The sequence below is a fragment of the Pelobates fuscus genome, chromosome 1, assembly GCF_036172605.1.
Source record: "Pelobates fuscus isolate aPelFus1 chromosome 1, aPelFus1.pri, whole genome shotgun sequence".
NCBI classification, from domain to species: domain Eukaryota; kingdom Metazoa; phylum Chordata; class Amphibia; order Anura; family Pelobatidae; genus Pelobates; species Pelobates fuscus.
Window position 1 is genome coordinate 319,431,146 of NC_086317.1, and position 26,173 is coordinate 319,457,318.

General features: G+C 42.0%; 1 protein-coding gene across 3 annotated transcripts in view; it reads right to left on the reverse strand.

Moving 5' to 3' along the window:
* The window catches only part of SLC9A7 (solute carrier family 9 member A7), an 87,793-nt gene extending 62,114 nt beyond the window's left edge, over positions 1 to 25,679 (reverse strand). For all 3 annotated transcript variants that reach the window (XM_063459370.1, XM_063459351.1, XM_063459360.1), the window contains exon 1: positions 25,281 to 25,679. In XM_063459370.1, coding sequence (XP_063315440.1) covers positions 25,281 to 25,509 — 229 coding nt within the window. In that variant the 5' untranslated portion in view covers positions 25,510 to 25,679. The remainder of the gene's footprint in view (positions 1 to 25,280) is intronic.
* Between the last annotated feature and the right edge of the window lie 494 nt (positions 25,680 to 26,173).

The window sequence follows — 26,173 nt, forward strand, 5'->3', positions numbered from 1 at the left end:
CTGCAGGAGAGGTAAGCGCTCGCTGCCAGCCCCCTGTCTGTATTATGGCAATATAAATTGCCATAATACAGACAGTGACTCGAGTATAAGACGAGTTGGGGTTTTTCAGCACAAAAAATGTGCTGAAAAACTCGTCTTATACTCGAGTATATACGGTAAATCCTTTTTTGTTTCTGCATTATACAATTGCAAGCTATAGTTCCTCTGCTGACACCACCAAGATTTTATCTGGGTGTATTCAGTTAGAAACCAACCAAGTCCAGGGTATATTATATAAATATATACCTTAACTGCAAATGAAGCATCCCAAAAAAATAGTAAAGTCTTACCTTTATTCCAGACTGGTGGTTCAGGCTCTGCCCCTGGTCTGCCTTCTTTAAAAAAACTCAGCCAATTACAATAATTTCCCATAGGAAAGCAATGGATTAGCTCAGATTGTCAAGTAGGCAGATCAGGGGCAGAGCCAGCACAAGCCAAACTCCGACCTGGCCAATCAGCATCTCCTCGTAGAAATGCATTGAATCAACGCATCTCTATGAGGAAAGTTCAGTGTCTGCATGCAGAGGGTGGAGACACTGAATGGCAGTGCTGCACAGCGTGCAGCACTGCCCCAGGAAGCACGTCTAGTAGCCATATGAGGAGTGGCCAGTGAAGGTGTCCCTAGGCTGTAATGTAAACACTGCCAAAAGCCTGAAGGGACTGATTATACCAGAACAAATGCAAGAAGCTGTAGTTGTTCTGGTAAATATATTGTCATTTTAACATTGAAACCAGTCATATATACCAAAGGTCACTACAATGAGAATGAATTAGTCTTTGGTAATAACACACAAAAATAAAGAAATATATATCATTAATACAAGAAAATTGAGGTAGAAAAGACAATTTAATAAAAGCACCAGCCAAAAGTCCAGTGACTGGGAAATGTAATTCATGATCATTGAAACTAGTTCAGTGAATATAAAATTAAAACAGTTAATGCCATTTCATAAGGAATTCTTTATATCAGATGCATTGCATCCTGACTGATCATTTACAGTAGGATCAATTCCCACGGTCTGTCCAACATTTTGTGCTTTTTGCATCAAGCATCCTTATTAATGTATGTGACCTCCGCATCAGCTATATGCTTGTTCATGCATACAAGGGTCATATTGCTGAAAAGCAGAGATATATAAATATGAAATACATAGTTTAATGGATTCTCTAGTGTCAGGAAGATTCTCCACTGCAGGACCCTGTAGTGCCCCTCTCCCTCCCATCCACCCACCATCCCAAGTTGCTGAAGGGGTTAAAATGTCCCTAGGCGCTGGGTCAGGCTACACCTACACTCCTCCGATGTCAGCAGAAGTGGTCTGGGTGCCTGGAGTGTCCCTTTAAGCACAGACCTGCACACACCAGTCAAGTCATAAAACTTTTGACCTGATGTTACTACTGCAAGGGATTAAGGGTGGTCATATGCAAATGAGTTCAACAAAGAACCACCTTTGCCTCATTTATACCACTTGATGGATTCCTTAGATCAGCGGGTGCCCAAAAGGTAAATCCCCAGATGTTGTAGAACTACAGCTTCCATGGAGCTTTGTCATTTTAAATGCATTTTAAAAGGCATGCAAAGGATCATGGGAGTTTTAATTCTACAATATCTAAGGATCTACCTATTGGGTACCCCTGCCCTAGAGTACATGCCTATTGTATACAACTTCGAAACTCAGGAAGAGGTACAAATCCATACAACCACTCAAAAGATACACACACACACACATACATATAGATCAAACTCATTAGCAACTTTAGTGTGCTGCGCAGTGCTGGGGAGTTTTGCCAGGCACTGGATTAAGCCAAGTAAACTTTATTTTAAAATGCTCTTTAAGCACTTCTGGAGGAGGAGACTGTAATGGATCGCCTGGCACCCCGACTGGGTACCTCCATTATTGGATGCTCCTAGTGCTTCCTGAGGGCTCCAAGCACTCCAGCCAACACCATAACCACCGTAGACTCCTTCCGAGAGCAAGACAGGAACAAGCTCTTAAAAGAGCTAAGTGATTAAAGCTCCATGGAGTATGCAGCAATCCCCAGTGTGAATATAGATGTCCCCTCCAATCACGAGACAAGACTACATGTTGAGGGTCAAGAAGAACTGAGGTTTAATGACACACACTCTGCTTTTATGCAATTCTCCCATGCAAGGGAGACGCCCACAGACAATTATACATTGGCCAATCAAACAATGGTTACATCCCACACATCTCCTCCCCTTAGCCTGAGAGGTAACCCAATTATCCGTACAGTTTACAACATACTTTTTACCCAACTTTCATAACTCTAAAACTATACTTCCAATATTAATAAAAGTCACATATTATTAATCAGCACATTTCAAATACAAACATACCCAAAAATCATTTGAATCCGTTCAGGAGATAGATATAAGTCACTTTTGACCGACCGCAAGCACATTTTCATGCCCAAAACAGTTCCATGGATTTGGGCTGTGCGGTCGGTCTATTTTACACTGAGAAAATGACTAAGTCCCATTCGAACGAGCGTTCGAATCTTCGAACGGGACTTAGTCTCCAGCCGCAGTGTTGAAATAGAGTAGAAGGTACAGGTCAGCGGTGTTCGCGCAATTGGGTAGCCGAAAACCGTTCCATAGATTTGGCTGCACACACCGCTGACCGCGTTCAAATAAGTTAAAATGGCCGCCGCCGCCACGCGTTCGGTATTCGAATGGCGGACACTTCGACGACTTCGGCATTTCGACTGCATCCGAAGTGCCAGTTTAAAAGTACAAATCCTTTCTCTGGGAATTAAAGGGCGAGAAACAGCAATATAAGAATCAAGTATGCCCAAATTAGTTCCTAGAAGGGCAATACATCCCAGGGCCATAGTCGCAGGGCAGGAGGCTGGCAATCAGTCCTCTCCAATGCCCAGTGGCAAATGGCAGTTTGTCACAGAGACCTATGTAATAATGCCAAGTGGGCATTATTCTAATGGGATCGAACAAAGGATTAGAGAAATCCTTTAAACTACAAATTCTACAATGATTAAAGAAAAGGCTACAAATAATGTGGATTTCTGTGGATTTGATTACAGCCAAAACTCTTATTGAATCAAAAAAATAAATTTTAAAAAGTGTATCAACAGACTCACAGCGTGCATACTATTACAGCATGAGCAGCAAATATTTAATTTAAAAAAGTATTGTTTCAAGTAGACAAAGTGTTTGCTTTCATTTCTCTGCCTAGTAGGTTTAATGAGGTTTGTCATATACTTTCTTTACTAGCTTATAGCAAACATTTAAAGGATCTGTATAATCACAAGGCCAGTTTATCTCAATGGAGTTGTCTGAATTCAATGGTCCTGTCATTTTAAACCAAACTACAATGCTTATATTGCACGGTTACATCCTCCTCTAGTGGAGGTCTTCCTGACAGCCATTAAAGGCGCTTCCACTACACTCACCAAGTAAAACTCAGTCACGTGATGAGGAAGCTCATACGAAAGCACTGAATTTAAAATTTTCCTATGAAAAGGCATCCTATGCACCGCTCTCACCTCACATGCGTCTCAGGTTCCCAATGCTCCTCTATGAGAAGCATTGGACAGGACCATCACCGGAGGAGGCCATGCTTCCTCGCTGTCGCAGAAGGCAAAGTGTTGAGCAGCAGGCTAGGGACGCTATAGTATTCCTTTAACAAACCTATTCTAAGTCGAGAGAAAATACAAAGTCACACTAAATGCATCCATGTGCTATCTCCATACAGATGTGTAAAGACAAACTCTACCACAGAAGCATTAAGCAATCTTTCAAATCACAACTGAAACCTTCTTTATCCTGAAAAATGATTCCAGGGAAACTGAAATAGGAATTAATGTAAACAGTATACAGTTCCACTGTGTTTCTAATGTTCTATTAGAATGTTATGTTGTCAATTACTTGAATATCCAAAGGTGGACTACGAAAAGTCCTCCTTGAACACAAACTAGAAACTTGAAAAATCATGTTTCCACAACAATTCCCGAATTCCCAGCTTGACATGCAAAGGGCACTGACAGGCATTAGATTTCAGACTTTAACATGCATTTCTACAGGGGTCCTTAGCAATGAATGCTATTTTAAACACAGTTTTCTTAATTAAATAATACTTAGTATGGGTAATGATCCAAAAGGACCAGTAATTTAAAACCAACCATATACAGTACGGATTCAACCTTTAAGGTCTCATCAGTATGCATTAGAAGGGCGCTAAAAAGTTTGTGGTGAAGCCAAACACAATGAGACTCCCCCTAGACCTAGAGCAGTTACCATTTTGCATTACTCTGGATGCTTTCTGCAGCACAGTGTGTTTAATTAGTTGGGTATAAGAATGCTAACAATTAATGTAGAGAATAAGTTAACATAATATGTGATCGAGTACTAGCTGTAAAAAGTAGGTCATAAAAATATTGTTGTGTAGCCTGTTAATGTTCTACATGAAACATTCTCACATGTTACTGTGTTGCAAGGGATTTAGGTACATCAATAAAGTCACTCAATCTCCACTAATTTCCAATATTTGTGAGAAATATTACACACATTTTATTTTGTTGAAAGTTGTTGTTTTTTTTGGGGGGGGGGGGTGCTATGCATGTGACATCGGAATCTATTTTTGATATTGGTAACTTTTTTTTAATAGGAATTCATTTGATAAAATGAAAACAAAATATGATCTAAATGAAGGTTGGGTCTCCCAGGACCCCACGATTACGGAGATATGGCAGGAACAATTTGATATCCCTAATTTTGACCAAAATAGGAAAAACTTAAAAAATTAAAATCTGGAAAAAATGTATTTACTTAATCCCGGCCAAAGAATACAAACAATCTCATTATGTTTTTTTCTTCCTGTTCAAGGACCCAAATCAGACTGTATTTTGGCCTGGGAATGGGTCTTGGATGAGTGGTTTGGGATGCCATCAGCTCTTAAACGAATTACACAGTGTTCTTACCATATGGAAAATAACAATAAAATGTTTCCATGGTACCTGGCCCATTCAAGATACCATAAAATGAATACTGATTTTTCAGATTGATGTTGGAGATGTTGTGGTGGCCGGAGTACGTTATCCTATATATGGTGGCATTATGAAAAGCTTCAGTCATTATTGTTTTTTGTTTATAAAAAAAAAAAATAGATCCATTTCTTGTCAAATTTTCTCCTTTAAAGATTACCTACAACTACTACTAAGTAGAATGATAACAGGTAACATTTTTGCAGCAACATCACTGGAAATCAGTTAAAATTCCAAGAAATGCTGCTTTTGGGGGGCGTGGCCTGACCAGCAATGGAGTGAGAGGCGCTTCCCTGCAGCTCCGTAGCCCTAGCTCACGACATCACTAATTATCAGCGCAAAACCATCCTTTCCTGGATCTTCCCACACTGGCTCCCCCGGGTCGCACCTTGGGCCCCATGGACTAATTCCTGTCTACTCCACAAGACATGCGGAGTTCCCGCGTGATGGACAAGATGGCGCCGGCCACACCAAGAGCTGCAAATACAGCAAGCTCCACGCACGGATCACACAGGGGAGAGACTTTCTCCCACATATCTGCGGAGTTGGCCTCTATTTCTGCTAAAATGTTCACCAGGTCGGACAAGACAGAGATGCTGGCAGAGATCAGATCAATGATCCGGGAAGAAATCATGGATGTGAGGAGAGACCTCACAGCCCTGTAACACAGGGTGGACGAACTAGAGGCTGACAGAAACTCACACTGCAGCACCAGCAAGTCACTGACACAGCTACCACCAGACAGGGTAACGTCAAACTCGACCTCTGACGACAGGTGGAGGACCTGGACAACCGCGGTAAGCGGAATAACATCCGCATCAGGGGCCTTCCAGAATCTGTGGATGAGGCACTACCGGAGCTCCTGTCAGGTTTGTTCACACACATAATCGTGGAGGTGGCCCCAGCAGATTTTGTCATAGAACACAGGGCACTCAAGCCCCCCAGGAGAGAGGGCCTGTCAAGGGACGTGATCTGCTACCTACTGTCGTTTGCTCTGAAGGAAACAATCATAAGAGCGGCTCGGCCCCAACAAACCATTGCCTACATGGATGCCCACATGTCCCTGTTTCAAGATTTATTTGCACTCACGCTACATGCCAGATGTGCCCTAAGGCCCCTGACCAGGCTGCTACAAGATAAACAAATTCCCAACAAGTGGGGTTTCCCTTTCAGCCTGCAAGCCAGGGTCGACAACTCCTGGCATTCTATCCGCTGGCCCGCTGATGTCCCGCACTTCCTCCGTGCCGCAGGCCTTCCTACATTTGCCACGCCCAAGTGGATACTGGAGGGCCCGCTGCCACGGCTGGGCCCACGGACGGGACCCCCCTCAGGAAAAAAGCTGGGACTGGCCCTGCCAGAGAGGGATTTAGGTGGTGCGGACCGGACGGTCCAGAAGAATAGGCAACCCCTACTAACGTTAAAAGCCTTCGAGACCACCGCCACGACAGGCCCGGTTGTGAGGGGTTCGGAGCCGGCCCGGCTACTGGACCAACTTCAGCCTTTTTGAGCCAGACACCGCCATGCAGCAAGGCAGGGTATGTACCTGGAGAACAGGCCCCGGGCCCTGTACTGTGCACCTGGAAAGTTAGCATGCTTACTGTTCACTAGCCCCAGAGGGCCCTTATCCCTTTGGGTTGGAACAGTTGGGGAGCACTGCTCACACTTACATGCACCAAGACAATCCCCTTTACGACTATTTCCTACACCCCGGGCGCCAGGTCTCTGCATCACAAAGGACTGACACTAATGAGGAACTGTAGTGGCCCTCTCTTGGGTGGGCTCCGGACGGGGTGAGGGGAAGGGAACCGGTTTGACCCATGTCGGGGACCCACATCATACCGTGCCACATGCATAGCCTCCTTTAGACCAGGCCTCTGCCTGTTTCCCGGGGATGGTTTGGGTGGGGGCGCTGGGACAGTTAAAAGCCCTTTATTTACTCACCGCCGTGCGCACATTAGACCTCCCCATATAGGAAAGCATTGAATCAATGCTTTTCTATGGGGAAAATCTGACGCTGGAGGTCCTCATGCAAAGTGTGAAGACGTCCAACGTCATATAACGGACCAAAAGTCTGTTACGATTCCGGAAGCGCCCCCAGTGGCTGTCTGGTAGACAGCCACTGAGGGCAGACATAGAGCTGCAATGTAAAATTGGAGTTTCTCTGGAACTGCAATGTTTAACATTGCAGCACTAGGTGCAAAAGGGACAGTACCCAGACCACTTCAATTAGCTAAAGTGGTCTGGGTGTCTACAATGTTCCTTTAACTCCTAAATGACTGGTAATTGAGCTGTGAAACTTAAGGGGTAATTGATCTATGCACAAAAAGTAATTCATTAAGTTAAAGTTGTTGGTGACTATAGTGTACCTTTAAATTCATCCCACACAACTTAATATCTATGAAGTGGTCAGGGTGAGTGGTCCTCTATGTTTAACCCTTTAAGTAAAGCAGTGGCATTTGCAAAAAGTGCATTGTTTACCTTGCAGTGTTAAATATGCCACTAGTGGCTGACAGCCACAAGATGATGTTCCGCAGCATTGGCAGATTTAATGCTTTCCTATGAGAAGCATTGGATATGCTGCACTTGCTCCAAAGGCGTATCACGTCCTCAATGCTCCTCTATGAGGATCATTGGATTGGACCTCCGCCAGAGAAAGTCATGACTCTTGGATGGCGCCATGGGAGGCAGAGTCTTGACAAAATGCAAGTTTTTTTCCCCACTATAGAGTTCCTTTAATGTTTTACGATTAGTTGCAAATAACCGTATTAAATATTGATAGTGTTTGGGAGTGTTTTAGGCTTTATATCAGATATAGATATATATATATCAAAATAGTAGAAAATAGCACTCCAAGGACTTCAAAGAGATATGTAGTGAAAAAATAACTTCGCTTTTATTCAGCAACCGCCACAAAATATCAACGTTTCAGTTCTTGTGCAGAACTTTCGTCAGGATGATCCTGATCGAAAGTTCTGCACAAGAACTGAAACGTTGATATTTTGTGGCGGTTGCTGAATAAAAGCGGAGTTATTTTTTCACTACATATCTCTTTGAAGTCCTTGGAGTGCTATTTTCTACTATTTTGCTATATTCTACATGCTTGACAAGCACCGGGCTCTACTTTGTAACTACAGGAGTGCAAGTACCTGGACATACATATATATATATATATATATATATATGGATTATTCTAGTGAAAATATATAATTATGTCCTGTAAGTGGGCGAGTAATAGTTCAAGCAAAGCATAATATTTTGAAACTATTAAAAGTTTACTCACTTTTGCATTTCTTTTTAGAAGTTACTTTCCGTAACTCAGACTTCAAACTGGTCAAAAGCCCCACGGGGCAGTAGATAAAAGCGTACAGTTTATAGCTTATTGAGAGAAAGAGTATGAACTCTGCTAATTGGTGTTAGAGGTCTGTTAAGATTGCCCGATGACAGATCACACAAATAAAATTGTTCCAGAAATAGGAAACAAAAATGGATTTTAGATATAATGGATTACTGGAGACTTTCTTTACCTATACACAGTGACGTGTCACAGCAGGGGTATACCAGCAGAGCAGACAGAAAATCAATCATTGGCTCTCTTATTTTGATTAATCAATTCCCCCCAAGTCATTAGTTACCAACCTCCCACCCAGAACAATAACAAACATTACCTCTTCTTGCAATTACAGCTTAGATCTTTACTTTATGCTTGTATTCAAAAGCATGTTTGCCTTCCAATGTTGTTAATATCTTATATAATGAATAAAAAAAATGGATACATCGATATATCTCGTTTGAGCAGGGTCCTCAACTACCTATTGTTCCTGTTACACTTTGTTATCGTCTCATTTGGTAAATTCCCCTTTTATTCTAAAGCGCTGCGGAATAAGCTGGTGCTATATAAATACCAATAATAATAATAATATAAACTCTCCATGTCTTGACCTCTTACTACATTACTGGTTTCCTTCTCGGCCCTTCCCTCCTCCAACTCTGCCCATACATTCCCTCTTTCCCCCCTCCCGCTCTCCCCATACAATCCCTCTTTCCCCCTCCCGCTCTCCCCTTACAATCCATCTTTCTCCCTCCCACTATCCCCATACATTCCCTCTTTCTCCCTCCCGCTCTCCCCATACAATCCCGCTTTCCCCCTCCCCTTACAATCCCTATTTCCCCCTCCCCTTACAATCCCTATTTCCCCCTCCCCTTAAAATCCCTCTTTCCCCCTCCCCTTAAAATCCCTCTTTCCCCCTCCCCTTAAAATCCCTCTTCCCCCCTCCTGCTCTCCCCTTACAATCCCTCTTTTTACCTCCCGCTCTCCCCTTACAATCCCTCTTTTCCCCTCCCACTCTCCCCATATATTCCCTCTTTCCCCCCCCGCTCTCCCCATACAATCCCTCTTTCCCGCTCTCCCCATACAATCCCTCTTTCTCCCTCCAACTCTCCCCATACATTCCCTCTTTCCCACTCCCCCTCTCCCCTTACAGTCCATCTTTTCCCCTCCCACTCCCCCCATATATTCCCTCTTTCCTCCTCCCGCCCTCCCCATATATTCCCTTTTCCCCCTCTCCCCATAGATTCCCTCTTTTCTCTTCATGCCTTGCAGATTAAAATAACCAGGTAAATTTAATTAGCCAGAGTAGGAAACCACAAACTAGAAGAGTCCAACAACATCCAAAAGAAAAAAAAAAATGTGATTTTGTGTGGTCTTAGGTACTTGAATTCCACAAGTGGCACCACAAATAGAGAACTGATTGATGGGAAAAAGAGGATTGGTGGCTAGAGGACATATGCTAAATATTGTTGTTTCCCCTCCTCCCCCCACAGACCATGTGAGAAGTGACCAATAGAGGGGAAAAAGGCGGAGAAGTACAAGTCTAATTATATTTATACATACATACATACATACATACATACATACATACACACACATAATATATATACAGAAATAAATTCTGTTTGTTTTTTTGCTGCTTCTCTTCGTATTCTCTCGATTGGTGGCTGGCGGGATTGATTTCCAACTTCTGCAGATGCCACTGGAGAGATTAAGGTAAATGGGCAATCTTCTGCAATGCTACAGGAAATATTACAAATATTGTAAAATTACATATAGAAAAGCACTGTGCAACACAATGAAAGCAGACTATTTTTCTTTTTAAAGCCCTTTAGACCCATTGCTTGTCCCATATTAATAAAAACAGAGAGACAATCTATGAAAACAGCAACCAACAAATCAGAGAAAAGCAATATGCTGAGTCACAATTCTGACGTACACCAACATTTCATTCATTCACATAATGATACAAGCAAAGTCTTCTGTTTATTTGTATCATTATATTTACATCGTTACATGGCTGAAAAGAGACTTGCGTCCATCAAGTTCAGCCTTCCGCACACTTGTTTTTTGCTGTTGCTCCAAAAGAAGGCAAAAAACCCAGTGTGATGCACTTCCAATTTTGCAACAAACTAGGAAAAAAATTCCCTCTTGACCCTGGAATGGCAGCCAGATTAATAATTAATTTATATTCTATACAATAATGAATATATATATTTGTACTATTCTGTATTTTCATGTATGATTTATAGCTTCCAAATGTGTTCAGCATTTCATTACACAGCATGATACAGTGCGCCTGCATCCCCTCCAGACTAATGACTGATTTGATGAAATTACCTCTTTATGGATGTCTTGGGAAGGTTCCATCTATACCCTTCCTGTTTGCTGCTGTACTTAAGTTCCGCTTCTATGCCATTTAAAGTATCATAAGCAAGTATGGTCTTAGCATGCCCCCAACATGCTAGGTTTGGACCACCTGATGTACATTAGTATTACTTCTTCATAAACATTGCATATATTATTTAGTAGGCTACCAGCTCAGATAAACTTCACTGGTCAACGAACAGGTAAGAAACAAAAAATGACTTCCCCCCCCCCCCCCACCCTCCAATACCCTCTCTAATATGATAACATTCTTGGGGTGTCCGTGATGGTTGAAATCGTGAGGATCCGTGATCAGTGAATAGTGTCATGTAACTGTGACACGAACACAACACCCAAACACTGCGGAAGCACCGTTAGATGAACAAACACGGAAGCCTGCATACCAAGACACTGCCAAAAGGGGGTGCAGAGTAGGAGAGATATCGGACAGATGCCCGCAGACAGGCAAGCAGCACAGACACGAACAACACTCTCACGGAAGGGGCAAGACGCACACACGCAAAGATATGGATATGAAGGTTGAGAAAGGTAGGACTGACTAAAAACTCAAAAGAGACCCTCCTCGTCTGTCGGGCGACAACACACGCCCACCCACAAATACACATGACTCGACACAGAACGAACGCGCAGACGACACACCTAGAACCACACGACACGCAAGAAGGGAGACAAGGGACAAAATAGACACAGCACAATGACTCACAAGCGATAAGACGACAACAAACCAAACATGCTAACCGGCATCACACAATCTCGAATTGCACACTACACATCGGACGAGATAGGTTTTCCCCCCCACGGACACATACGAAAGACCAGCCCTAAGGTAAAACATAGACGCAGCGGACAACAACCTCGCTTAACAACCCACAGACAGTACGAGGTACTAACAAAATTCGCTCTGATTAACCATAATACTACTGAAAAAGAAAAGACTATTATACAGACTATAGGGTCGCTACAAGACGAGTCGGGGAAACAATACACAAGATCTCCGATGCCCTGAAGAATACCTGAGATGGGTCGGACCGCTAACACTACAGACGGATACTGACACACACACGACAGAGAAATATACTCTCATAACAGTAAATAAATATCACGAGGGACCTGCGAGTCCGACAACTATGCGGGCCTGCAAGCCCAAATAATTGCTCACACTTGTTGAAATTTAGTACCGCACAGGTGGTATAAGTGATGAGTGAGATATTACTTAAGGTTGATTACTTAAAATAAGGGACACGCTACCTACCTATACATAGAGTACTCTTCAAGGCAAAAAGAATCCTAAATTCTTGACAAATATAAGGGCCGATAAGCCCAACACCTTACTCACCATTGCTAAACCTTATTCCTGCACCTGTTGTGCATATACCATAGTATATGATATGCTGAAGGGGACCTGCGAGTCCCAATGTTGTTGATATCCACAGATAATACTAATAAAAACCATCTTTACAAAAAAAAAAAAAAAAAAAATTATGTATCCCACATATTTTTGCTTGTTGTTTAAGAGTGTATTTGATGGGCTATTACACTTTATATGTGCTGCTTGTTGAATAAAGAGGGTTATGGAGTGCACCACCCTCTTTATTCTGGAATATATAAGTTGCTAAACAGCAACTTCGAAGCTCACAGATTTCATTCATTTATTATTATTTTTTTAAACACCTAATCTAGGCAAAAATAATGGGGGTTTAGTTACGGTATATGATAATACATTGCATAAGCCTGTCACAATGGCAATGTACCCCATTCTTGGCAGGTCCTACTCTAACAGCCTAATGTCTGCTCTTATTAACCCCTTAAGGACCAGCCTGTTTTTGCAATGTTGTACATCAAGGACCAGAGGAGTTTTGACACTTTTGTAGTGTTTGTGTTTAGCTGTAATTTTCCTCTCTCATTTACGGTTCCCATACAAATTATATATTGTTTTTTTCAGGACAAGAGGGCTTTCTTTACATACCATTATTTGTATCATGTCATATATTTTACTTTAAAAAAAAAAAAAAATATGGTGAAAAACAAAAACAAATGTTTTTAGACTTTTACTTGAAAAATATTTTACTTATCTACAAAAGCTAATGAAAAAAAACTCCTAAATAGATTCAAAATGTTGTCCTGAGTTTAAAAACACCCAGTATTTACATGCTTTATTGCTTTTTTTTTTTTGCAAGTTATAGGCCTATAAATACAAGTAGGAAATTGCTGTTTATATATATATATATATATATATATATATATATTTATTTATTTTTTTTTAATTCATCAATAGTGACATTGTAACATCGTTATCGGTCATAAATCCCCGAATCACACCTCACATGTACATATTTTTTTTTAAAAGTAGACAACTCAGGGTATTCAATATGGGGTATGTCCAGTCTTTTTTTAGAAGCCACCTAGTCACAAACACTGGCCAAAGTTAGCATTTATATTTGTTTGTGTGTTAAAAATGCAAAAAACGCTACCTTTGGCCAGTGTTTGTGACTAAGTGGCTACTAAAATAGGCTGAACATACCCCATTTGCAATACCTTGGGTTGTCTACGCTTGCAAATGGTATGCCATCATGGGGGTAATTTTCATTCCTGGGCTACCATACACTCTCAAAGGCAACATAACCAATCTGACAAATTTCAATAAAAAATAAATAAAATAAAAAAGTAAAATCAAGCCTTATATTTGACCCTGTAACTTTCACAAACACTATAAAACCTCTACATATGGGGTACTGTTATACTCAGGAGACTTCGCTGAACACAAATATTAGTGTTTCAGAACAGTAAAATGTATCACAGCAATAATATCAGTGAAAGTGCCCTTTTGTGTTAAAAACTGCAAAAAACACGTAATTTTCACTGACAATATAATCGTTGTTATACGTTTTACTGTTTTGAAACACTAATATTTGTGTTCAGCGAAGTCTCCCGAGTAAAACCGTACCCCTCCATGTACAGGTTTTAGGGTGTCATAGAAAGTTACAGGGTTAAACACAGTGCTAGCAAATTAAATTCTCTGGACTTTTGGCCTGGGTTGTCAGGCATGTCCCTCAAATTGCAATCAATAAAATTACTTAATTAGGTAAAAATATTACATAAATATGCACGTAAAATTTTAATATATATACACATATTTATGTATTTGAAGTCTGTGTATATTTATGCAATTATTTATGTAATTATGTATATTTCATATTATTTGTAATATATATATTTTTATTTATTTTTTTATATATCAAAATACCGTTCGAATAAAATTATATATATAATTGTTTAAAAATTATTAAAAGTTATTTTTACATTTTTAATTTTATTTTTCTTAGCATATATATATGTGCAATTTAAATATAAGTATTTTAACATTTATAAATGTATATATAAATATAAAAATACCCTTAGTTTGATATTATTAGATAGATTATATATATATATATATATATATAAAATCTATCTATATCTACATATACACATACATACATAATTTTTTTTTAACACTGATTGCTATTTTTTAAAATTTATTTTAGGATTTTTCACTTGCTGGGAGACTGCCTGTCAGACAGGAACCGTGTGAAACGCTGATCGCCACCAGGGGACCGATGGTGATCAGGTAAGTCCTTTAATACCGTTATGACTGTTCAGGACCGTCATCGGTCCTCAAGGAGATGTTTCTGATGACGGTCCTGAACCGTCATCAGTCCTCAAGGGGTTTAAAAAAAAAAAAAAAAAAACTAATAACATTTGTGAGCTTTGAAGTTGCTGTTTAGTGGATGGGTGAGTGCGCTGGATCTTGTGTATTGTATGAATTGGTTCCAGTAGCACCCCATTTATGTTCAGTGAGTGCAGACCCCTGCACGACAAAACTCGTCCTGTGAGTGCTCTCCATTTGTTTGTTTAATTATCAGCTGGAGCAGTACCCAAGCAAGTACTTTATGTTAAGAGTCAGCAAGTACCTTGCTTACGTGTTTGTGGATATAGATCTATATATGCATCCACAAACAAGTGAGCAATGTACTTGCTGACTTAAAGTACTTGCTTGGGTACTGCTCCAGCTGATAATTAAACAAACAAATGGAGATCACTCACAGGACGAGTTTTGTCGTGCATGTGTGTGCGCGCGTGTGTGCAGGGGTCTGCACTCACTGAACATAAATGGGGTGCTACTGAAACCAATTCATACAATACATTTTCTAAATGGTCTACCTCTTTGTGCCTGTGCCAGACAGATCAATTTATGCGTCAACTTGTTCACCCAGGAAACTATTTATTCATGAAGAAAATCTATAGTTCTATGTAAAAAAATATTGGAAAAAGAGCTATCAGTAAAATTACTTGGATACAGTTTTCTTATGGTTTGTGAAATATTGCTTTGACTTGTTTACATTCTCACACCCTGTGCTGCAAATCTTCAGCAGACGGAATTACACAGTACCTTATTAGTGAAGCAGTCTTAAGACAGTAGTTACATAACATCTTCACACGGCAAAGCTCAACAGATTAGAAATAAAATTGGAGATTTTCTATAAACCTATTAAAAACCTTGTCTGTGACCCTTGAGGAATTCCTGTGATAGAACACACAGGTTTTGCCAAACACATATTCCCAGCTCTTCCCAACAAATACTGGAAGGGCCACTATTGTTAAGTAACAATGCAACACAATTGGTAGGACTTCATCCACCCATGCCCAAAGTACGTGAAAGATGCACACAACACTTGTATCATTACACCAACGATGGACTATGACAGGGCTTTACAAATTTGCTTGAAATCTAGGCGCAAGTTTAAAAAGTTAGGAGCCAGTCATTTTCAACGAGAAAAATGCAATTCTTAAAGGGACACTATAGCCACCAGAACCACTATAGCTTGATGTAGTTGTTCTGGTGTCTATAGCCTGTCCCTGCAGGCGTTTCAGTGTAAAGACTGCCTTTTCGCTGTATTTACATTGCTCCTTAGTAACACCTCTAGTGACAGTCACTCAGATGGCCACTACAGAATCCTGAGTCACTGCTGCACTATGTGCAGCACCCACATTTGGTGTCTCCAAACTCTGCATAGAGGCACTGAATGTTCCTCATAGATATTCATTAATTTAATGCATCTCTATGAGGAGATGCAGATTGTCACATTTGCTGCGCATGCACAAAATCCTTCCAATGCTTTACTAAGGGAAAGCATTGGCTTAGCTGAGATCATAAAGACCAGAGGTGGCTCTAGACTTTATGAGGCCTTAGCGAAACTCAAACATGAGGCCCCACTAACAAAAAAAAAAAAAAAAAAGTTGCAATACATACCAACTGTCGCATATACACATTGATGCACAGTTTACCTGTGTATGTTCCTGAGAGTGTGTCTGACAGTCTGACAGAGAGTATCCTTGTGTGTGTGAATGTATGTCTCTGTGAGCATGTTTGCGTTTTTGTCTGGTACCGTAGGGGAAAAAAGGGAATGTATGGGGATAGCCGAGTGGGTCTTTCCCTGGGGTCCAGTGGGGCTGCTTTCTTCCTGCGTGCAAGGGATCAGTACTCTACCTGCAGCTCTTTGCACTCTCTCTGTAGTAATGCCGGGACCGGAGCAACGTAATACTCCATCTCACGTCATTATTACACAGCACGAGGGAGCAAACAGGAGCTGCAGGTAGAGTAATGCTCCCGCGAGCGGCCAGCTCCAAGCTGCCTCAGCCGGCCGTCTCCATGCTGCCTCAGCCAACCGCCTCCATGCTCCTCAGGGCGGCCAGCCGTCTTCAAAGCTCCCTCAGTCACGTTAACTAAAGAGATGGAAAATCCCAGGCGCCAGGGCGAAAGTTTCTAGGGATTTGTTGAGCCCTGCACTTGGATTTATAATATCAAGGAGCCATATTTTTTTTGTGTGTGCAATTTTTACTGCTATAGACCATGTGCAGCCCAATACAAGACAATGTAGATATCACACTCAGTGGAGAACAGGGAGAACATAGCTAGCCCCTATGCTACTGTTTAGTAACTATATGTGATACACAGGCAGTTTACTGGATTTAGAGATAGAAAGATACAGTTTTGAAATAGAGAGTTGTGGTGATTTTAAATTTTAACGTTTCTTGATACATGCACATTATTCAATAATGTTGTGAAATGTCAGGAATGTGTGAATATTAAAGTGTAGGCAACAATTCATTATTTGAAAACATTTCCCTAGTAAGCTAGGTTTGCTGTGTTCCTATTGACCTAAACTTTGACTAAGAGTTCCTAACAATTCACCCTTCAGTGAATAACCCAGTTTAACGGGTTACTCTAGAAATAGGAAACTACTTGGTTTACATACGAGTGTGTTCTTGCCATGATAAAGTTATTTCATACACAGAATGCATATGTTGCTATTTAGCAACAGATAAGAACATCAATACTTTGTGCAGACCAAGGGAGGGCAGACCACACTTCAAAAGCATTTAGGCTGTGGGTATCACACACTGTTCATGCTACATTAATGGAACAGCCAGCTGAAATAGGATAAGATCATGAATATTTAAAATGCCAGCAGTCTCATGGCTGAAATGCGAGAAACTGTGAAACAAGATTTGACAAATTTGCTTCGAATCTAGGAGCCAGCTAAACAATTTAGGAGCCAGGCTTTTGTTCTATGTTTTTTTTTTTAACCCCTTAAGGACCAAACATCTGGAATAAAAGGGAATCATGACATGTCACGTGTCCTTAACGGGTTAAGGACCCATGACATGTATGACATGTCATAATTCCCTTTTATTCCAGAAGTTTGGTCCTTAAGGGGTTAAATGAACAAAGTTTCAATTCCAACAAGAAAAAAAACAATTCTAAAAGGAACACTATAGTCACCAGAACCACTACAGCTTAATGTAGTTGCTCTGGGCTCTACATTCCGTCTCTGCAGACTTTTAAATGTAAACACTGCCATGTAAGAGAAAATGCAGTGTTAACATTGAAGCCTAGCAACACCTCTAGTGAGTCACTCAGATGGCCACTCGAGGCAATTCCTAGTCCAGTGCTGCACTTACATTCAGCATCTCCATGCTGGGCATGGAGGCGCTGCATGTTCACCATAGAGATGCATTGATTCAATGCATCTCTATGAGAAGATGCTGCTGATTAGCGCATGTACAATAACCTCCCAATGGTTTCCTATGGGAATGCTTTGGCTTGGCTGAGATCATCAAGATTGATTAAAAACACTTTCCCCATGTGATCGTAGGGTGGCAGTTTACCTAAACAAACACACTCACCGATAGACACACACACACATTATCTAACACACTCACAAATTATTTCATTTAAGTCCACCCAGCCTCCCTACCTTTGGGAGAGCTGGAGTGGATCCTTTCCCTGGGATCCAGTGTGTATGCTGTGATCCTATGTGATCCTATGCTGTGATCCTGTAACCTTTAAGCCTTTCTTGCTCTGCTCTCTCGTGCAAGGTTTAGTCATGCCAGGGCCAGAGTGATGTGATATATCCTGGCATCACATAGAAACATAGAATGTGACGGCAGATAAGAACCATTTGGCCCATCTAGTCTGCCCAGTTTTCTAAATACTTTCATTAGTCCCTGGCCTTATCTTATAGTTAGGATAGCCTTATGCCTATCCCATGCATGCTTAAACTCCTTTACTGTGTTAACCTCTACCACTTCAGCTGGAAGGCTATTCCATGCATCCACTACCCTCTCAGTAAAGTAATACTTCCTGATATTATTTTTAAACCTTTGTCCCTCTAATTTAAGACTGTCCTCTTGTTGTGGTAGTTTTTCTTCTTTTAAATATAGTCTCCTCCTTTACTGTGTTGATTCCCTTTATGTATTTAAATGTTTCTATCATATCCCCCCTGTCTCGTCTTTCCTCCAAGCTATACATGTTAAGATCCTTTAACCTTTCCTGGTAAGTTTTATCCTGCAATCCATGAACCAGTTTAGTAGCCCTTCTTTGAACTCTCTCTAAGGTATCAATATCCTTCTGAAGATATGGTCTCCAGTACTGTGTACAGTACTCCAAGTGGGGTCTCACCAGTGTTCTGTACAATGGCATGAGCACTTCCCTCTTTCTACTGCTAATACCTCTCCCTATACAACCAAGCATTCTGCTAGCATTTCCTGCTGCTCTATTACATTGTCTGCCTACCTTTAAGTCATCAGAAATAATCACCCCTAAATCCCTTTCCTCAGATGTTGAGGTTAGGACTCTATCAAATATTCTGTACTCTGCCCTTGGGTTTTTACGTCCAAGATGCATTATCTTGCACTTATCCACATTAAATGTCAGTTGCCACAACTCTGACCATTTTTCTAGTTTACCTAAATCATTTTCCATTTGGCTTATCCCTCCTGGAACATCAACCTTGTTACATATCTTAGTATCATCCGCAAAAAGACACACCTTACCATCAAGACCTTCTGCAATATCACTAATAAAAATATTAAAGAGAATGGGTCACAGTAGGGCAAGCAAGGGAGCAGAGCAAGAAGAGCTTGAAGATAACAGCTCGCTCCCTCGCTGCCCGGCTCAAAATTTCCCCTCAGAGGGAGCCGCCTCCATGCTTCCTCAGCCGGCCAGCTGCCTCGGCTGAACGGGGTGCCAAACACCCAGGACAAAATTACTAGTCGCCATGGCAAACCCGCGCCTGGGATTGGTCGAGTCCTGCTCTGCCACAAGACATGGTATCCCAGTCTGCTCAAACATTGCGAGAAGTCTTGCTGAACATAGCCGGCGAGCTAAAATCAAAATCAGGGGCATACCAGATTCAACCGAATGACCTCATTTTCTACACTGTCTCATCACGCAGGCAAAAAAAAAAAAAAAAAAGGTTTTATGGTTTGATTAGAATCAACAAATCTTCCCCATCGGCTTTCAACAATGTAATTGTCCTGTGTCAATTATTTTCAGAGAAAAGCCGTATTATGGCAGCTGTACAAGGCAATACACCATATGCCTTTGAATACTCACAACTCACTTTTTTCTAGGATTTAAACAGAACCACACTACAACGGAGAAGACTCCCTATGTTCCAAAGAGAGGAGAAGGAGCCGCCAAACAACCAGAGGTACACCACTATTTGTAATTTTTTTTGTGTGTTCTTATTTACCATGTTTCATTAATAATTACACTATTTTGGGCATCTTAATGTCTTTAACACTATACCTAGTTTATGCATTCGTTATCATAAACCTCAGGAGTACCTTTTGCGCTTATATGTTCTACCCCCCCATGGCCAGAGGGTGTTAATCCTAGTTGAGTACATTATAACAGTCACTAGTGAGCTTTGGGACGAGCTAAATTTCTACAATGTAAAAAGTATTCTTTTACACTGTTAATACGATAAATACATAAAGACTCACTTATTTTTAAGTTGCTTTATTTGAGTTCTAAAAAAAAAAAATAGGCAAGACTATTCGGTGTGTGACTGTAAATACAATCTTAGAATTTAAGTCCGTAATGTTGTTGTGATAACCCTCTTAATTTAAAAAAAATAAATAAAAAATGCTAGTATTCTAGCAAACACAGAGTGTATCGTTTGGCACAGCAAGACACATGACTAACTGCTGTTCCTCTAGGACAGTGGGACCTTAATTAAATTCAATGAGTATATTTCTCATGAAGCTCAGACATCCCTAAAGCATCTCTATCTTTGCACCCCTGGAAATGGAATCAGGGTGGATAAAAAAAAAAAAAAAATGTTTTTAATTAAAATGTAACATCTTTTAATAAAATGCTTTAGGAGAAAAATATACCTATGAAATATTTAAACTTTTGGTAAATTAACTCCATTAATTCACCTGACGGTGTAGGTGGAGATCCACCTCTTGCAGCAGAGGGGTTAAACTCCATGCATGCAGTGCTTCTCACTGTAACACTGCACATACAGATTTCAGACACCATAACCACTTCAAATCACAAACAAAGCAGTGTGCTTGGAGTAAACCTTTCACAGTGTCATTCTGCAGATATATGTACACAATGAACACAGTTAATTAAATCTATATAATTACAAAACTGTATTCCTAACTCTAAAGTGTCCTTGTCCCTAGCTGTATTCAGGTGTGTGTCCCTTCACACACCCCCTTTCCCCCTGCGTTTTCCAATAAAAACTAGAAAAATAAAAGTTCCAGAGCAAGCCTCACCCATGCTGCACACGTCTCCGCATCCTGCAATTTCATTAAGGAGGCATGGTTTCCTCTGTTGATGACCAATCCGATGCTCCTCAAAGAGGATGTGCATGGATGGACAGCGAATCCCGCATATACACCCAAGCCTCCCCATAGAAAAGCATTATTTTGAATGCATTGCTATGAGCTTCCACATCACATGACCAAGCTTTACTTGGTCGGTGTAGTGGAAGTGCGTCTAGTGGCTGTCAGTATGGTAAATTTAACTCTGCAATCTAGTGGCTGGCAAATACTTAAAAAGACAAGACCACGTAATTGAGATGAAACAGCCTGGGAGACTATAGTGCCTCTTTACATTTTTCTCAAAATGAGTGATTAATCCCTTAAGGACCAAACTTCTGGAATAAAAGGGAATCATGACATGTCACGCACGTCATGTGTCCTTAAGGGGTTAACTTACTAAACAAGATATAAATGTCAGAATTATCGTTGCGTTTATAATGACATATAACAAAATCATTTCTTGATATCATGGTTAAACTGAACTGAAAAGTTCCACACATGAAATCTGATCTGGCTGCAAATATTAAAGATTAGAAAAATCAGCAAGAAGGAGACTCTCCCTTTCTTCAGCTTCTGACTCTTCATTCCCAGGAGCTGTGTCATTGCTGTACTTTCTTACAAGCGCGACACATGCATTGTTTTGGTTTGTGCAAAAAGTACAACACGGAGGTCTATGGGGAACCTATGATATCACTCTCAATAGGCTAACTGGCAATTGGAAATTGACAACAGAAGCTCCAAATGTTATCAAACCTTACTATTGCCCATAACACAAAGCAGTACCTAGCTTGTCTTATATATTTTTAGTGTGTTGGACTTTCATTGACATTCCCACACAGTCACAGGCTTTAAAAGTTATTTGCCAATGCAAGCCTGGAGGGTCCATAACAGATTCGCCAGGTGTGAATTTTTACGCTCATAGAAACATAGAATGTGACGGCAGATAAGAACCATTCGGCACATCTAGTATGCTCAATTTTCTAAATACTTTTATGAGTCCCTGGCCTTATCGTAAAGCTAAGATAGCCTCAGGAGTATCCCGCGCATGCTTAAACTTTACTGTGTTAACCTCTACCACTTCAGCTGGAAGGCTATTCCATGCATCCACTACACTCTCCTAGTTTAAATTCCCATACACCAATAGCTAGTGGAACTTTTTTTTTTATAGAATACTTCAATATGTTTGGCCAAAATAATAAAATTACAAGCACAGACAAGGTGAATATTACCTATTAGGCTACTATAACCTAATATCAACACAAATTGCTGCCAGTTTAAACTCTAGTGAGTAACCCCGTGTTTGCTTAAGTAATGTGTTAAGAATGTTGAAATAGTTATTTGCAAACAGCAGACCTGATTATAAAATTCTTAATAATTCCCCTGTACTAACATATTAAAAGAACATTTACATCACAGGAGCAAGTGATTAGGAATTCCCCATGTATATTTACCAAAGTGAAATGAATAATGCCATAGAGAATTGTCAATCAAGCCATCTGTTTCCACCTTAAGAGATGAAGCGACAAAACAAAATGCTAATTTAATCCTGCCAAGACCTTACATACTGAAGCTGTCTTTGTGTTCAGCAAGCTATGTAACTGCCTAGAATGGGAGGGCATGATCATTTACAAGTTGTCTCATTTCCTGATGGGGACAGCTTCTAGAGATGAAATATAAACTTTAATAACACCAAATGTCAGGGCAACAGCATTTTATGCAAAATTCATTCATCCTGTAAGTAATGCCTGATCTGTCCCATTTATGGTGTGGCTCTAGCCAGTCTTCCCAGCTTGAGGATAAATAGATTCGGAGTTTTTTTTCAAATTTGTTTAATTTTTTTAACCCCTTAAGGACCAAACTTCTGGAATAAAAGGGAATCATGACATGTCACACGTGTCATGTGTCCTTAAGGGGTTAAAATAGCTATATCAGACTACAATTTGCACCTCTTTTATCAGTACTCCACAATTCAATGTTTAGTGTCATTTCCTGGTTAAATACTTTGTTATTATTATTGTCCATTAAACATGCAAATTTAACATAAACTCTCAGTAAAAATGTCAAATTGTGCTATTCCCAGACAATATAGGAGTAGTATTTGAGCATCCCCATAATTAGTGTATAGTTACTACCCGTTACTGTGTGAAGTAGAGGGTTTATGATGCCCTCTCCCCTGCATCCTGAGAATGTATGTAGCAAGAAGGTGTGTTGTGCTCTCTCCCCTGTTACGGTATGTAGCAGATGGTGTGCGATTATTATTGGCATTTATAAAGTGCCAATTTATTCCACAGTGCTTTAAAATATTATAAAGGGGAAAATTTACCAATAAATTAGGCAATCACAAAATGTTACAGGAACAATAGGATGATGAAGCCCCTACTACTAAGTATCAGAGGGTGTGTGTTGTGCTCATTGTCTCCAGTTACTGTATCAGAGGGTGTGGGGTACCACATCTCCCCAGCTACTTTGTATCAAATGATGTGTGTGATTCTCACTCTCCCTTGTATCAGAGGGTGTGTGGTGCCCTCTCTCTCTCTCCCTTGTTACAGTGCAGTGCCCTCTTCCTCTCCCTTGTTACAGTGCGGTGCCCCCTCTCTCTCCCTTGTTACAGTGAGGTGCCCTCTCTCTCTCCCTTGTTACAGTGAGGTGCCCTCTCTCTCTCCCTTGTTACAGTGAGGTGCCCTCTCTCTCTCCCTTGTTACAGTGAGGTGCCCTCTCTCTCTCCCTTGTTACAGTGAGGTGCCCTCTCTCTCTCCCTTGTTACAGTGAGGTGCCCTCTCTCTCTCTCCCTTGTTACAGTGAGGTGCCCTCTCTCTCTCTCCCTTGTTACAGTGAGGTGCCCTCTCTCTCTCCCTTGTTACAGTGAGGTGCCCTCTCTCTCTCTCCCTTGTTACAGCGAGGTGCCCTCTCTCTCTCCCTTGTTACAGCGAGGTGCCCTCTCTCTCTCTCCCTTGTTACAGCGAGGTGCCCTCTCTCTCTCCCTTGCTACAGCGAGGTGCCCTCTCTCTCCCTTGCTACAGCGAGGTGCCCTCTCTCTCCCTTGCTACAGCGAGGTGCCCTCTCTCTCCCTTGCTACAGCGAGGTGCCCTCTCTCTCCCTTGCTACAGCGAGGTGCCCTCTCTCTCCCTTGCTACAGCGAGGTGCCCTCTCTCTCCCTTGCTACAGCGAGGTGCCCTCTCTCTCCCTTGCTACAGCGAGGTGCCCTCTCTCTCCCTTGCTACAGCGAGGTGCCCTCTCTCTCCCTTGCTACAGCGAGGTGCCCTCTCTCTCCCTTGCTACAGCGAGGTGCCCTCTCTCTCCCTTGCTACAGCGAGGTGCCCTCTCTCTCCCTTGCTACAGCGAGGTGCCCTCTCTCTCCCTTGCTACAGCGAGGTGCCCTCTCTCTCCCTTGCTACAGCGAGGTGCCCTCTCTCTCCCTTGCTACAGCGAGGTGCCCTCTCTCTCCCTTGCTACAGCGAGGTGCCCTCTCTCTCCCTTGCTACAGTGTGGTGCCCTCTCTCCCTTGTTACCGTGTGGTGCCCTCTCTCTCCCTTGTTACAGTGTGGTGCCCTCTCTCTCCCTTGTTACAGTGTGGTGTCCTCTCTCTCTCTCCCTTGTTACAGTGTGGTGCCCTCTCTCTCTCTCCCTTGTTACAGTGTGGTGCCCTCTCTCTCTCTCCCTTGTTACAGTGTGGTGCCCTCTCTCTCTCTCTCCCTTGTTACAGTGTGGTGCCCTCTCTCTCTCTCCCTTGTTACATTGTGGTGCCCTCTCTCTCTCCCTTGTTACATTGTGGTGCCCTCTCTCTCTCCCTTGTTACATTGTGGTGCCCTCTCTCTCTCCCTTGTTACAGTGTGGTGCCCTCTCTCGTTACATTGTGGTGCCCTCTCTCTCTCCCTTGTTACAGTGTGGTGCCCCCTCTCTCTCCCTTGTTACAGTGTGATGCCCTCTCTCTCTCCCTTGTTACAGTGTGGTGCCCTCTCTCTCCCCCTTGTTACAGTGTGGTGCCCTCTCTCTCCCCCTTGTTACAGTGTGGTGCCCTCTCTCTCTCCCTTGTTACAGTGTGGTGCCCTCTCTCTCTCCCTTGTTAGTGTGGTGCCCTCTCTCTCTCCCTTGGTAGTGTGGTGCCCTCTCTCTCCCTTGTTACAGTGTGGTGCCCTCTCTCTCCCTTGTTACAGTGTGGTGCCCTCTCTCTCCCTTGTTACAGTGTGGTGCCCTCTCTCTCTCCCTTGTTACAGTGTGGTGCCCTCTCTCTCTCCCTTGTTACAGTGTGGTGCCCTCTCTCTCTCCCTTGTTACAGTGTGGTGCCCTCTCTCTCTCCCCCTTGTTACATTGTGGTGCCCCCACTCTCCTAGCTGGCATTGTGTCTCACCATATATCATGGCCAGGCCGGTCTCATGCAGGAAGCGTGCCCTGCGGTGTTTGAAGAGCCAGATGGTGAGGATAGTTAAGGTCAGTAGGAGGATGAATGTCAGCAGGCTGACGCTGTCCTGCCGGTGGCTCTCCTCTGCCTCCTTCTCTGTCACCATCTCCTCCATGGCGCTGTCCTCCGCCGCGGTCCATGGGATCCATAGTACCAGCACACACAGGGCGAGCTGCATGCTGAGCGGGGGCAGCCAGCTGTCTGATCCGGTAACTGGGCACACTGCTCGCCAGACACACTAAATCCTTCCGCCGCCCGACCACATGCACTCACTGCGCAGAATCCCGGCTGGTACACTGCGAACTGTCTGACAGAGCTCCCCGCAACACACTGCAAACACAGCACTGCCGGGCCCGCCCACTGCACGACTAGACACGCCCACTGCACTACACGCACCGCCTACTGCTCGGCTAGCCCCGCCCACTGCATGTCTAGCACAGTGTGGTTGGCCATTGCAATGTATGAAGCCCATGTAGGCTGGTATTAGAATGGCATGATGGGCAGACCTATTAATAGTAATGGTAATATAACAATATTGGACCTGAAATAGCTCAACCAAAAATGTTTTTATTTTTTAATTATTTTCTGTTGAATAAATATTGTTTTTCCTGCACATTCATCACAAAATGTGTTTTTTAGTAAATATGGGGTTCATATACTGCCCATCTGGACTGAAGGAGGCATTTCATTTTGTCAGATTGTATTCAGGGGGTCAGTGTCAAAGTAGAATCAGCTTACTTTCAGCACAACTGTCATTCAATAGGATACAAAATAAACACAAGATCCTTTTTTTGGTAAAGGCTATCTTCATGCTCTATAAAACATACATATATTACAGGGAA